This window comes from Juglans regia, chromosome 3, assembly GCF_001411555.2.
Source record: "Juglans regia cultivar Chandler chromosome 3, Walnut 2.0, whole genome shotgun sequence".
Taxonomy (NCBI): domain Eukaryota; kingdom Viridiplantae; phylum Streptophyta; class Magnoliopsida; order Fagales; family Juglandaceae; genus Juglans; species Juglans regia.
The window spans coordinates 26,320,721-26,333,354 of NC_049903.1; the positions used below are offsets into that span (position 1 = coordinate 26,320,721).

The 12,634-nt window shown below is 34.9% G+C and overlaps 1 protein-coding gene across 1 annotated transcript; it reads left to right on the top strand.

The window, feature by feature from the left end:
* The first annotated feature begins 3,628 nt into the window (after nt 1-3,628).
* LOC108990908 (cell division cycle protein 48 homolog) lies at nt 3,629-9,376 on the top strand. Its single transcript, XM_018965025.2, has 9 exons — nt 3,629-3,808; nt 3,952-4,117; nt 5,160-5,388; nt 6,470-7,236; nt 7,347-7,568; nt 7,666-7,737; nt 7,833-8,114; nt 8,325-8,684; nt 8,870-9,376. The coding sequence occupies exons 1-9, from the start codon at nt 3,780-3,782 to the stop codon at nt 9,161-9,163; spliced, it is 2,421 nt and encodes an 806-aa protein (XP_018820570.1). The 5' UTR covers nt 3,629-3,779; the 3' UTR covers nt 9,164-9,376.
* The last annotated feature ends 3,258 nt before the right edge of the window (nt 9,377-12,634 follow it).

Genomic DNA, 12,634 nt, shown 5'->3' on the forward strand with positions numbered 1-12,634 from the left:
TGCCTGGTGGAAGGTGTTTGCCTTTGAGTGCCTGTTTGCCTAATGGAGATTGCTCATCATTGAGTAATTTTTTTGTTGTGATTTGTCCTACTTGTGTATCATCTTGGTTTCATTCACATGTATTGGGACATATGGTTGAGCCTAGGTGCTTGAACATTGTTAATTACATAAGATCGATGAGCGAAGTGCGTCGCTTATCTACTTGTCCATCACTGTGTTTTTGTTTGTCCATTCCTTTAGAGTTTCATAGAGACTTGAGGAGTTTTATAGAAAAAATGTCTAAAAACCAAATTTATTAGTACAAATAAAATTTAAATTAGTTAAGGTCGGGAGAAGCAAATTCGAGCCAAGCGGCTCAATTCCTTTAGTTTTGGCTAGATGGAAATTGAAATCCCCTTAATAAGGTTGGCAGGTGAAATGCAATTCTTGATTCCTTTGCACATTTGGCTTTGCACGGTACAATAGTGTTCTATGAGGACTTGTTGACTATGCTCCTGAGTTGTTCAAGCAAATGTAGCCCAGCACATGAATACATCGTTAGTGGTAAATTATTGTCCAAAGTTTAAGTGTGAAGTCTTTATGAATGGAGACTATCTGAAGCATGCATGGCCATGCATGTGGAGGAATAACACGCACCAAGGAGCATCCCAATGTGCTGCTTCCCAACCAGGTATGGCAAGGATGTGTGAAGTTCAATTCACCTGGCCCCAAGAAGATTGAGTTTGGTGGCCCAAAGTTGTCATTGGCTTGTTGCTGTTGACGCACGGGACGTGTGAGTTTCAAGCTCTTCGTATACATTGTTTAAGAAATGGAGCTTTTGAACTTCAGTACTACTAGAATTTGACTGAGGTGACTAGGTGAGTTCATGGCAAGGTGAGGCAGTCTTTTGTGGGTGCCCACAATTCCTCTCATTTGGTATTGGCGAGCTATGGTGGGCAAGTTAGGGGGTTTGCCTATTGTTGTCTTTTGGTAGTGGGCTTGATGCCCGTTGTGGTGACCCAGCGAACAAGCTTAGCTTGTTGCAAGTTCCTCACGGTTGATGGGCCCATTGCCTTCTATGAAGTGGTAAACTACATGGGCAAGCTTACAGTGGAGAGGAAGCTTATGGTGGCGGGCAAAGGTCGTGATCAAGTTTATGGTTGAGAAGGATAGGCAAAAAAAAAAAAGCCCTATCGTCCCTGTTTGTGTCAACCGACAAGCCTAAAGTTGTCAATCAATTCCATGAGGATAGGCGAGCACAGTCCGTGTGGGTGTGGACATTTCAATCTCACTGTGGCGCAAGGAACACCATGATGGCAACAAAAATCATTGATAGGCTAGACGTTGTGCTTGTCGACTTTCTAACGATGCCATGGACATGTGTGTAGCTAGCAGGTTACTTGCCCACCCATGCCATGGACATATATATATATATATATATATTTACTGTGTTCAATAACTGCCCTAATAAAAAAAAAATACCAAATGAAATGAAAAAATGGCGTAAAGTGAAACTTATATGCTTTTATGGAGGAGGTCTAGATGATCATCTTTTTCTCTTAGAGAGTGATAAACTGCATCCCACAAATGGCATCTAATTGTTGATACATTTTTCATGCATGGCTGAAACCCAATAATATAGTTGAATGGTCCACAATGATTGCTTGGACGTTGATATGGTGTGCGGATGCTCATTTATGAAATAAATAATAAATATGGTATATAAAACATAAATAAAGAGATACAAAGATTTAAGTGGTTCAACTTAAAGGCATACATCCATGAGTCGTTCGGGGACAAAATTCATTATATTTGGTAATTTTAAAGTCTCTCGTGACTTCACATAACTCTTAATACAATAGAGAATTAGGATTATCAGGATTCTCAAGATTGAAGAAGACACCTTCGTTGTAGAGATTTGGAGAGGAGCCAATAATTTGATGGATTTCCGTGTGTAGAGAAGTCTATAAATCTATAAATATTCACTCATTTTATAGATGCATATTTCCTTTTTGGAGTAGTTGAGTTCATTAACGTCACTTTCACATTTTTATGTATCGAGTCAATTTCTCTTATCTTTATCTCATTTTATTTTATTTCTTGCTTATATAGCATATATTCCTTTATTATTGGTGATAAGTTTGCTATAGGATGCACCCAATTCAGTTTATATCCAAGAGAATCTATATCTACAAAATTGAATAACCTTTACACGTCGTATTAATATTCCCGCCACGGTGTATTACTTTAGTTCATATTTTCACATCATCTCGTATTACATGGGATTCTGACTTGTGTTTGTTCATACAGTAGATTTGAAAAAAAAAAAATAATTTAATTACATTTGAAATTACATGACGTAAGCACGTATCTCATAGATCTAAGAGTCAACTCAGGGACAGTCGCGATTTTAGCCAAACTACTGGAACACTCAAAAATTAATTTTGATAAAAAAAAAATACAATTAAAAATAATTTTTTTTATATAAATTCTAAATTTAGTGGAGTTTCTAAAATTACAAATATCATTTTTTTATTAAAAAATTAAACAAAAAATTGTATAAGCCAAACAAGCTCTAATACGAACATTCTAGATGACAGATGAATTGGTTGAATTCAAGCGAGTCTGGCCGCTGAACAATCTAATGTGAACATTCTAGATGATTTTAGAATGTTGAAGCTAAAGCTTAGTTTTTTAATTAGATATTTAATTAAAACAATATTCTAAACTCTGTCATCACCCGTATTGTTGGCTGAGACGGGCGGGCGGTGCAAATGAAAAGGCAAAAGGGTTAGTAGCATGCGACCGTGATTCTCTGTGGTGGATTGTATTTCTCTTATAATGTATTGATTTATGTGAAGTTAGCTGAATAAATAGCTGTTTTTGTGAATTTTTCAACCTGGGCTTTCTCTTATTGATATTCTATTATTTTATGGGTTTGGATTATCACCATAAATTAAAGAACGACATTATAATAATATTAATAATAATTAAAAAAAAAACATTAAGCGGTGGGTAATACCAAAATTGAACCTCACCTCCATACTATTATTAATAAAAATCAATTTATTTCCATTCCTTTTTTGAAATAAATAATTCTGGATATAGATTGTATGCAATATTTATATAATTCTTTATTGTTTTAGAAAAGAAAAAAATCAATAGCAAATTCATTAATGTTCCGTTTGGATGTTGAGCTGAATTGAAATAAGTCAAATTCTTTATAAATAATAGTAAATTGATATAGTGGAGTGAATTTTGTAATGTCCACTTAAGATAAGTTTAAATGTGTTTTGATGTTAAAATGAATTTTGATATATTTATGAGAAGTTGAAAAAGATTGTGGATTCCGCGTATAAATGTGTTGAGTTGAAAAAAATTGTAGATCCCACATGTAAAGAGGTTTTGAATTGAGATGAATTTAATGATTTAAAAGTTGAGTATTTAGATATCAGACTTTATTTAAAATTAGACCGATCTCAATTTAGTCTAAGTTCTAAAGACCTAAATAAATTATTTTTAAAATTGACTATTCTTATATTTTTTAATATTTATTAAAAGAAAAAAGAAAAAGAAAAAGAAAAAGAAAGAGAAAAAGAAATCGTAGTCATATTGTTAAATGTAGAAGTGTAAAGCAAAACTAAAAACCTTTTCTTTACGAACAAGAAAAGAGTTGTACTCTCTCTCTATCTATAAATATCCCTGCCCCATTCCCTTCTCCCATTACTTGCTTTACTCTTCGTGTTTCTCTTCGCTGCAACAAATTCATCGTCATCTTCGTCTACTGCTCCTCCTCGAACATGGCCAATCAAGCGGAATCTTCTGACTCGTAAGCCAGATCTTGATTTTCAGATCTGTTCTTCTTATTACTCCGATCCATATGGATTCGAGTTTTAATTATAGTCGGTATAATCTGATTTATTATTATTATTTCTTTTCTAAAAAAAATTGGGAATGCTTTTTGATTTGCAGTAAGGGAACGAAGAGGGACTTCAGCACGGCGATCTTGGAGCGCAAGAAGGCCCCGAATCGGCTTGTTGTGGACGAGGCAATCAACGACGACAACTCGGTCGTCACGCTCCACCCAGATACCATGGAAAAGCTCCAGCTGTTCCGGGGCGACACGATCCTGATCAAGGTGAGTTATTCATGTTCTTATTCGGAATTTTACTCGGAAGGGTTTTTGTTTGTGAGGTTTGTTGTTGATGTTCTAGGGTTGATTTCTGTTGGGATTTTTTCACTGTATTGGGTTTATGGAAATTTAAGGTTTTGGCTGGGGATTTAGTATTGTATTGTTATTTGGGCTTTTGGTTTTTCTGTTGGGTATTTAGGATCTTTGAGCTCGTTAATTTTTGGTGCGTAAAGTTTGGTTCTTGGAGCAGTTGTTGGGTCTGGTTTTATTAATGCTGCTGGTTGTTTATGCGCTGAGATTGTGATGACTAAATTTGGTGTCTTATCCAATTGATTGAGCTGAAGTTAACGTTAATAGAGATAATGGATCCGTAGGGAATTAGCTGTTTAGGGGACTACTTATGCCATCATGTTAGGCCCCAATCAATTAAATACGTTTTGTATCACCGGAAAAGCCAAAGGGTTAACGGGTCAGGATTTACTACAATTGCTTGACATGCGTTTGGATAACATCCTTTTTTGATTGGGTATGGCTTCAACTATTCCCAAGCCTGCCAATCAGTTGACCATTGACATTTTTTAGCTAATGGTCGGATGGTAGATATGAACCCATCACTTGAAGAAAGTAAAATGAAAACCATGTCTCTAGAACCGAGAACTAGATACATTAATTCATGATTACTTGACATGCGTTTGGATTATATTTGTTTGATATGCTGTTATAAATATAGATATGAACGTTGCATGTCCATGTTTTCTCACAGGTTGTGGTCTATAACAATATTATTTGAAATTTGGCCTTGATAATTATGAGTCTTTCTTTAATTGATTTTACCTATAAAAAAATTGAGTGCTTTCGCAAACACGTTCATATTTGTTTGCTTTTAATTCTTTCTGGTTCTCTTGGTGAGAGTTTTGTTGTGTTTTTGTGGATTTTCACTTGTGTGTGGATGGGTGTGCAGTACCAATGCTGAACTAGTTGCTTGAGATTATTAAGGGAGACATTTTTTATAATTTACGTATATATCTTTATTGTGTTTGATGTTTAGGGGAAGAAAAGGAAAGATACCATCTGCATTGCTCTTGCTGATGATGCATGCGATGAACCAAAGATAAGGATGAACAAGGTTGTGAGAAGCAACCTGAGGGTTAGGCTTGGTGATGTCGTTTCTGTTCACCAGTGTGCAGATGTCAAATATGGAAAGCGCGTGCACATACTTCCTGTTGATGATACCATTGAAGGGGTCACCGGCAATCTATTTGATGCGTATTTGAAACGTGAGTGTCTATTTACAACTTTCTTCTTAAGCTAACAACTATGTATGAGCACATTTTTTTCTGTCTTATATGAATTGTATGCGTTGTAGAAGCAGAAGTTTGATACCTAAATACATAATAATTGCATTAAAGTTCAATTGAAGAAGCTAATAGTAACTTGCAGCCATTGCTCACCAACCTAGTTTTGTTCATTGGAACTGAATTTTGAATTAACCAAAATATTTTGTTCATAATTAATGAATTTTATGGATATAGTGACTTACTAAAGACTTACCATAAGTAAAAGTATGTCGAATTAGATGCTGATGTAATCTGAAGACATTGTTTTCAAGAATTTATTACATATTTTTGATAAGTTTTATTGCTTAACTTTAACATAGTTTGATAAAGATCGTGCTAGAAGCAGAGATTGCAGTTGCTATCCCAGAAGTGCTTATTGTATTTGACTATTACTAATCAGTTCGAGGCAGGGCCTAGCTGATCGATCTCTTTCACAAATGCAACCTGAATATGTATAATATTTCTGTTTTACCCACAAAAGTCCCCTGCTTAAAAAAAACAAATGGATAGAATATGTATTTTTTTGCATGGATTCTTCTTGTCCAAGTGTATTTTTTTTTATTATGAATTATTTATGTTGGTTAAAAATGGTGGTAATTTTGCAAGTACCCACAGGCTGATGATTGTGCTTTGTGAAGTAGAATACTTACAATTTGAAGGTGATTATAAAGTAGTATGTCTAGTATAAAATGTGCTTCTACAATCTATTTGTGACCCGAGTTCAGTTTCCTCATGATTTTGGAGCAATTTCTTTATGTACTTGTATATAACTGATTTCATTTTGTCTACTTGTCTCAAAGGGAAATGATTACTTTAGACCTTTAACTTGTATTGAACCTCTGCTGATTCTCTATCATGGCGTGAGTTTCTTACCAAATCTTGGGTTATTAATGCTCAATTGTGTGAAATAAAGTTTTTATTTTATGCTAAAACGATTTGTCTTTCATTGACTAGTTGCTGAATGTTATTGTGGTGTGAATCATTTCTAAATCTAATTCAAAGATGTATTTATCATTTACAGCTTATTTCCTGGAGGCATACCGCCCAGTGAGGAAGGGTGATTTATTCCTTGTGAGAGGGGGAATGAGAAGTGTAGAGTTCAAGGTTATTGAGACTGACCCGCCAGAGTACTGTGTGGTTGCCCCAGACACAGAGATCTTCTGTGAGGGAGAACCTGTGAGAAGGGAGGATGAGAATAGATTGGATGAAGTTGGTTATGATGATGTTGGTGGTGTTAGGAAACAGATGGCACAGATTCGTGAATTAGTGGAGCTGCCCCTAAGGCATCCACAACTATTTAAATCGATAGGTGTCAAGCCACCAAAAGGAATTCTGTTGTATGGACCCCCTGGGTCTGGGAAGACTCTAATTGCCCGGGCTGTTGCCAATGAAACTGGTGCCTTCTTTTTCTGCATCAACGGACCTGAGATCATGTCAAAATTGGCCGGGGAAAGTGAGAGCAACCTCAGGAAAGCATTTGAGGAAGCAGAGAAGAATGCACCATCCATCATTTTCATTGATGAGATTGACTCTATTGCTCCTAAGCGAGAGAAGACTCATGGAGAAGTTGAGAGGAGAATTGTTTCTCAGCTCTTGACACTTATGGATGGGTTGAAATCTCGAGCACATGTTATTGTCATTGGGGCTACAAATCGTCCCAATAGCATTGACCCTGCTTTGAGAAGGTTTGGAAGATTTGACAGGGAAATAGATATTGGTGTCCCGGATGAAGTTGGACGTCTTGAGGTTCTCCGTATCCATACAAAGAACATGAAGCTTGCTGAAGATGTAATGTTGAATACGCACTTTTTTTTTCTTTCTGAAAATTTTTTGCACTTTTATTTATTTTAACAACTTTTTTTGAATCTAATTGAATATTCTGGTTTTTTATGGAATAGGTTGATTTAGAAAGAATTGCTAAGGATACCCATGGTTATGTTGGTGCTGATCTAGCAGCTCTATGTACTGAGGCCGCACTTCAATGCATTAGAGAAAAGATGGATGTGATAGACTTGGAAGATGAGACAATCGATGCGGAGATACTTAATTCAATGGCCGTTACAAATGAGCACTTCCAAACAGCTCTTGGTACAAGCAATCCATCTGCTCTCCGTGAAACTGTAAGTAGTTAGCAATATGTCACGGTTGAAAGTCTTATCGTTGATTAGGCAACTTTCTTGACTGGGATCCCTTATATCGAGTTTTTTGTTCTGCTAGGTTGTTGAAGTGCCCAATGTCAGTTGGGAGGATATTGGAGGTCTCGAGAATGTTAAGAGGGAACTTCAAGAGGTAAGTGCTGTTTCTATGTTGGTGATGTGTTTACATTCCATCTTTCATACTTATGGAACTTACAACTTAGGTTCCTGTATTAAATTCTCCTGCAGACTGTTCAATACCCAGTGGAGCATCCTGAGAAATTTGAGAAGTTTGGAATGTCACCATCTAAGGGAGTTCTTTTCTATGGCCCTCCTGGATGTGGGAAAACACTGCTGGCCAAAGCTATTGCTAATGAATGCCAGGCAAACTTTATCAGTGTCAAGGGTCCTGAGTTGCTTACGATGTGGTTTGGAGAGAGTGAAGCCAATGTACGGGAAATATTTGACAAGGCCCGCCAATCTGCTCCTTGTGTTCTATTCTTTGATGAACTTGACTCAATTGCTACTCAGGTATGATCATTTCATTATAGGAATGACTTTTTTTTTTTTTTTTTCCAGATCATGGTGACTTTTTTGGGATTTTGGCAATCAGAAAGATAACTCTTAATTTGTATATTGTACTTCAATCATTCAGCATGGACATTCTTTAGCTGAGAACATGCTGCATTGTGCCTTTTCATTTGTTTCCCATCATAAACTTTTGTTTGCCATGTCATGCAGAGAGGTAGCAGCGTAGGAGATGCTGGGGGTGCTGCTGATAGGGTTTTGAACCAACTCTTGACAGAAATGGATGGCATGTCTGCAAAGAAAACTGTATTCATCATTGGGGCCACCAACAGACCTGATATTATAGATCCTGCACTCCTGCGACCTGGTCGTCTTGATCAGTTGATCTACATCCCTCTCCCCGATGAGGAGTCCCGCTTCCAGATATTTAAGTCTTGCTTGAGGAAATCTCCAGTTTCCAAAGATGTTGATCTCAGAGCTCTTGCCAAGTATACTCAAGGCTTTAGCGGTGCTGACATTACAGAGATATGCCAGCGTGCATGCAAATATGCCATAAGAGAGAACATTGAGAAAGTATGATTCTTCCCCCCCTCCCCCTCCTCTTTTTTCTGTGTTCTCAATATATAGGCTTGAATACAACTGAAGTTAATAGCTTCAATACCTAAATGAATTTAGAGCTTATATCTAACTTAGTTTATAATTGCGTTTCCATCTAATTTCAATTCTTGGAGTTAAGCTATTTTTGGTGCATTCTGCAGGATATTGAGAGGGAAAGGAGGGGAAAAGAGAATCCTGAGGCAATGGAGGAGGATATTGAGGATGAAGTGGCAGAGATCAAGGCAGCCCATTTTGAGGAATCAATGAAGTATGCTCGAAGGAGTGTGAGTGATGCTGACATTCGTAAATACCAGGCATTTGCTCAAACATTGCAGCAATCAAGAGGGTTTGGAAGTGAGTTTAGGTTTGCCGATAACCCATCTACTGGGGCTGCTGCATCTGACCCTTTCGCAACTTCTGCTGCTGGTGCAGACGATGATGACCTTTACAGTTAGACTTGCCATGGTGTCTTATTTATTATATTTGACATTCCTACCTTACATTTTCATTTGTAATCCAGTACACGATGTGGTTTAAGATATTATTGAATTGCCCTTATCCAAGGAGGAGGCCTTAGAGTTTAGCCATCTGATGACTGCAAATTTCAAGAAACGGTTCATTGATTTGATAGTTTCCAACTTTTACTAGTTTTTTCGTTGTGGTGTTGACATTCCTACCTTACATTTTCATTTGTAATCTTCGGGATCCATTTTCAGGATCCCAAGCATTTCTCTTTCTAGTTTTTTTGTTGTGGTGTTGTCTGGTCCTAATATCTTAACAAAAATGATACGTACAACTGGCGCATGTAACAGGTGTGTAACCAGTTGACTGCCACGTCAACATCTATCAGAACAATTAAAAAAAAAAAGAGAAATTCGAAAAAAAGTTTTGAGAAAAGTTTCATATTCATTAGACTGTAAACATTTCAATCACACATTTACCTTAGAGGCACTCCACTCTCTGCTCTCTGCTCTCTCTCTCTCTCTCTCTCACTCAGACACAAAACACCTACTTTTCTAGATTTGCAAATTCATACTGTAGTGTTTTTGTCAGTATCGATGTTACATATCAACGTGTAAATATCATTGGGGTTTATTGAAGATGGTGCTGAAGCCATGCGGAAAATCATATCGAAGGAAAGGACGACGGCCGTTGTGTAGGTGGACTCAGATTTCATCCAGTTTTAAGGAATCCGTCTTTCTCATGTTTCACCATATGAAAGTTCATTCGGTCTCCTTTAACTCTACTCTTGTGGGTATTTCTGGAGATGGAGATGGAGATGGAGATGAGTGATTTTTTTTTTTCCTCTCATTCATTTCCTTTCTGTGACTTGCTCCTATTTTCTGTCTTCCCGCCTACTGCAATTAGTGTTTCATTTAATGTGGAGATTCCCCACCGGTTGCAAGAAGCATTTTTCATATCTTAATGCTAACTTCATTTGGGTTAAAGTATAAGCATGAAGATGAGTTTAAAACTTTAAAGCAGACAGATTTGGCTGGTCTTTCGAAGTTCAGATACAAAGTTAAGATTTTCTAGCTTTATAAATAAGTATATATTAATGTTCATAGTTTTTTAAACCTTTTAACTGGTTGCCAAAGTGAGCTTGGCCTATCTCAAATCAATTATTGATGAGAGATCTACTATTTTTTTTTAACTTTTTATAAAAATATTAAATTCATCTCAACATACTTCATTCATTTAAATACATATTTCAACTTATTTACATTTAAACACATTTCAATGGGACTTACAAAACACTATTATTCACAGATTAACTCAGATAATTGAAGATCATCTCAACATTCAAATATAGATTTATCTTATAACATACTCCCTCATAAGTGAGTGCACTTAATTTGGGGCATTGGTCAACTTCTAACAAATGAGTTTTTCTTCATTTTTTAGATTCCAAATATAGATATTTTGTCCAAAAAAAGATTTTATAAAAGTAAAATTACAAACTGGATAAATCAAACGGGAGCTCAAAATGGACTCCCTAGCATTTTTCAATTGAAATAGGTAAGAAATTATTTTTATATAATCGTAGGAAAAGTATTTATCAAATTAAAATAAAGGCATGATAAATAAAAGATCATTAGGTATTCAGTGAGTATGAATGAGGTGGTACTCCCATCAAATTTAAAGATAACATGCCATTAACATTAATTATATAAGTATTACTTTTTAATGACATGTCATTTTATGATAGATTGAGAGTACCATTTGTCGGTACTCCAAGCTTTCCTAATAATTACTTGTGATAGATGGAAAGGACTGAAAAAAATCTCTCATAGTTATTCAATGCGTAGAACCGAAAGGAGGATGAAAGTCACATGCTTAAAGAAGACCTAGGTTTTAGGGTACGTTTGGACAGTGAGAAGTGTTGAGAAGTGTTAAAAATATTTGTGAATAATAGTGAAAAAATAATAATAAAATAATAATAAAATATTAAATAGTAGTAAAAAGTAAGTAAAAAATAATAAATAATAAAAAAATAAGTAAAAAATAATAATAAAGTAAAGAATAATAGTGAGAGTACCTTAAGTACTCTCACTTGCCAAACATAACCTTAGTTTAGAGAGGGGAATCATGAGAGCTTCTCTCTTCAATAATTATTTTTGTGTAATTATTTTTTATTAAAATATTTAATAATAAAAATTACTTTACAATCTGATGAATTATATTAAATCACGTCAATTTATAATACAGAAATGCTAAATATCCCGAAGATGTGTCTCGAAACCTTTTTTTTTTTTTTACTTAGTGATTGAGGAAGTATTTTTTAATGATATTGTGAATTTTTTATTTTTTTTATAAATATTTATGATGATTAAAAAAACATAAAAAAAATGAAATACACGTTTCCGGACACCAATTCTGGATAAATTTTTAGGAAAAATTTTTACATCTGCCTACACCGGCACACACTCAATGCATTGAGTGTAAAAAAAAAAAAAATATGTGAAGTGTGTGCCGGGTGTAGGCATATGCATAGCAAACCCCAAATCTTTATAGTATTACTCTTTATAATATTATTTTTGTGTAATTATTTTATAGTTAGAGTATTTTTAATAATAATAATAATAATAATAAGTGATCCTGATAGAGCAAAGAAGGCTTTGGAATTAGCTCAACCCAGGACACATATATGGGCTTAGAAAGGGACTGAATGCACAGGGAATAAAACAAGGACAGGGTACAAAACAGGCAGCAGAAGGGCATCAGTGTTGCAACCAACGACAATAATCTGTTAACTTTTTCATGCGTAGGATTCTTCTTTTAGGGTACTACATGTGTCCGTCCATAGCTAGGGGTCCTACTCCCAGGACTTGGTTTGATTAGTATAGTACGTAGTCAGTCTTTTTATTTTTTATTTTTTAAAGTAGAATTTATCATAGTTTCAATGGAACTGATCATGTGGATAGGGAGTAGTAGCGGAGAATCATTGTAAAAACTAGTTTGCCAATCCGTGTAACTTGTGGGAATAATTTTCATGCATTAATTATCTAAAATACCAGATTTTAGTTCCATTTCGAAACGATTTTATCTTATCTTATTTTATTATTATATTTTTTTAAAAATTTTTAAATAAAATATATAATAAATAATTCACTTTTTTTAAATTTTAAAATAATAATAATATTAAAAAATAATATTCTAATAATATTTTATTTAAATTTTAAATTTTATATAAATTATCACATCTCTTCTCACTACTTAAACAGCATTTATGTTTTGAGGAACATCAAAATTAATTTGCCAGAATAGAAAGAGTTTAAAAGTAGAGAAGTTAGAGAGGTGTGGAAGTTAAAGAGCAACAGTTAAAAGTTACCGTTAGATAAAGTTGAAAACTTATAATAAAATGATAAAAGAATTAAAGTGGGGAAGACAAAATGTCAAATAATGAGAAATCTATTACTGCTGTA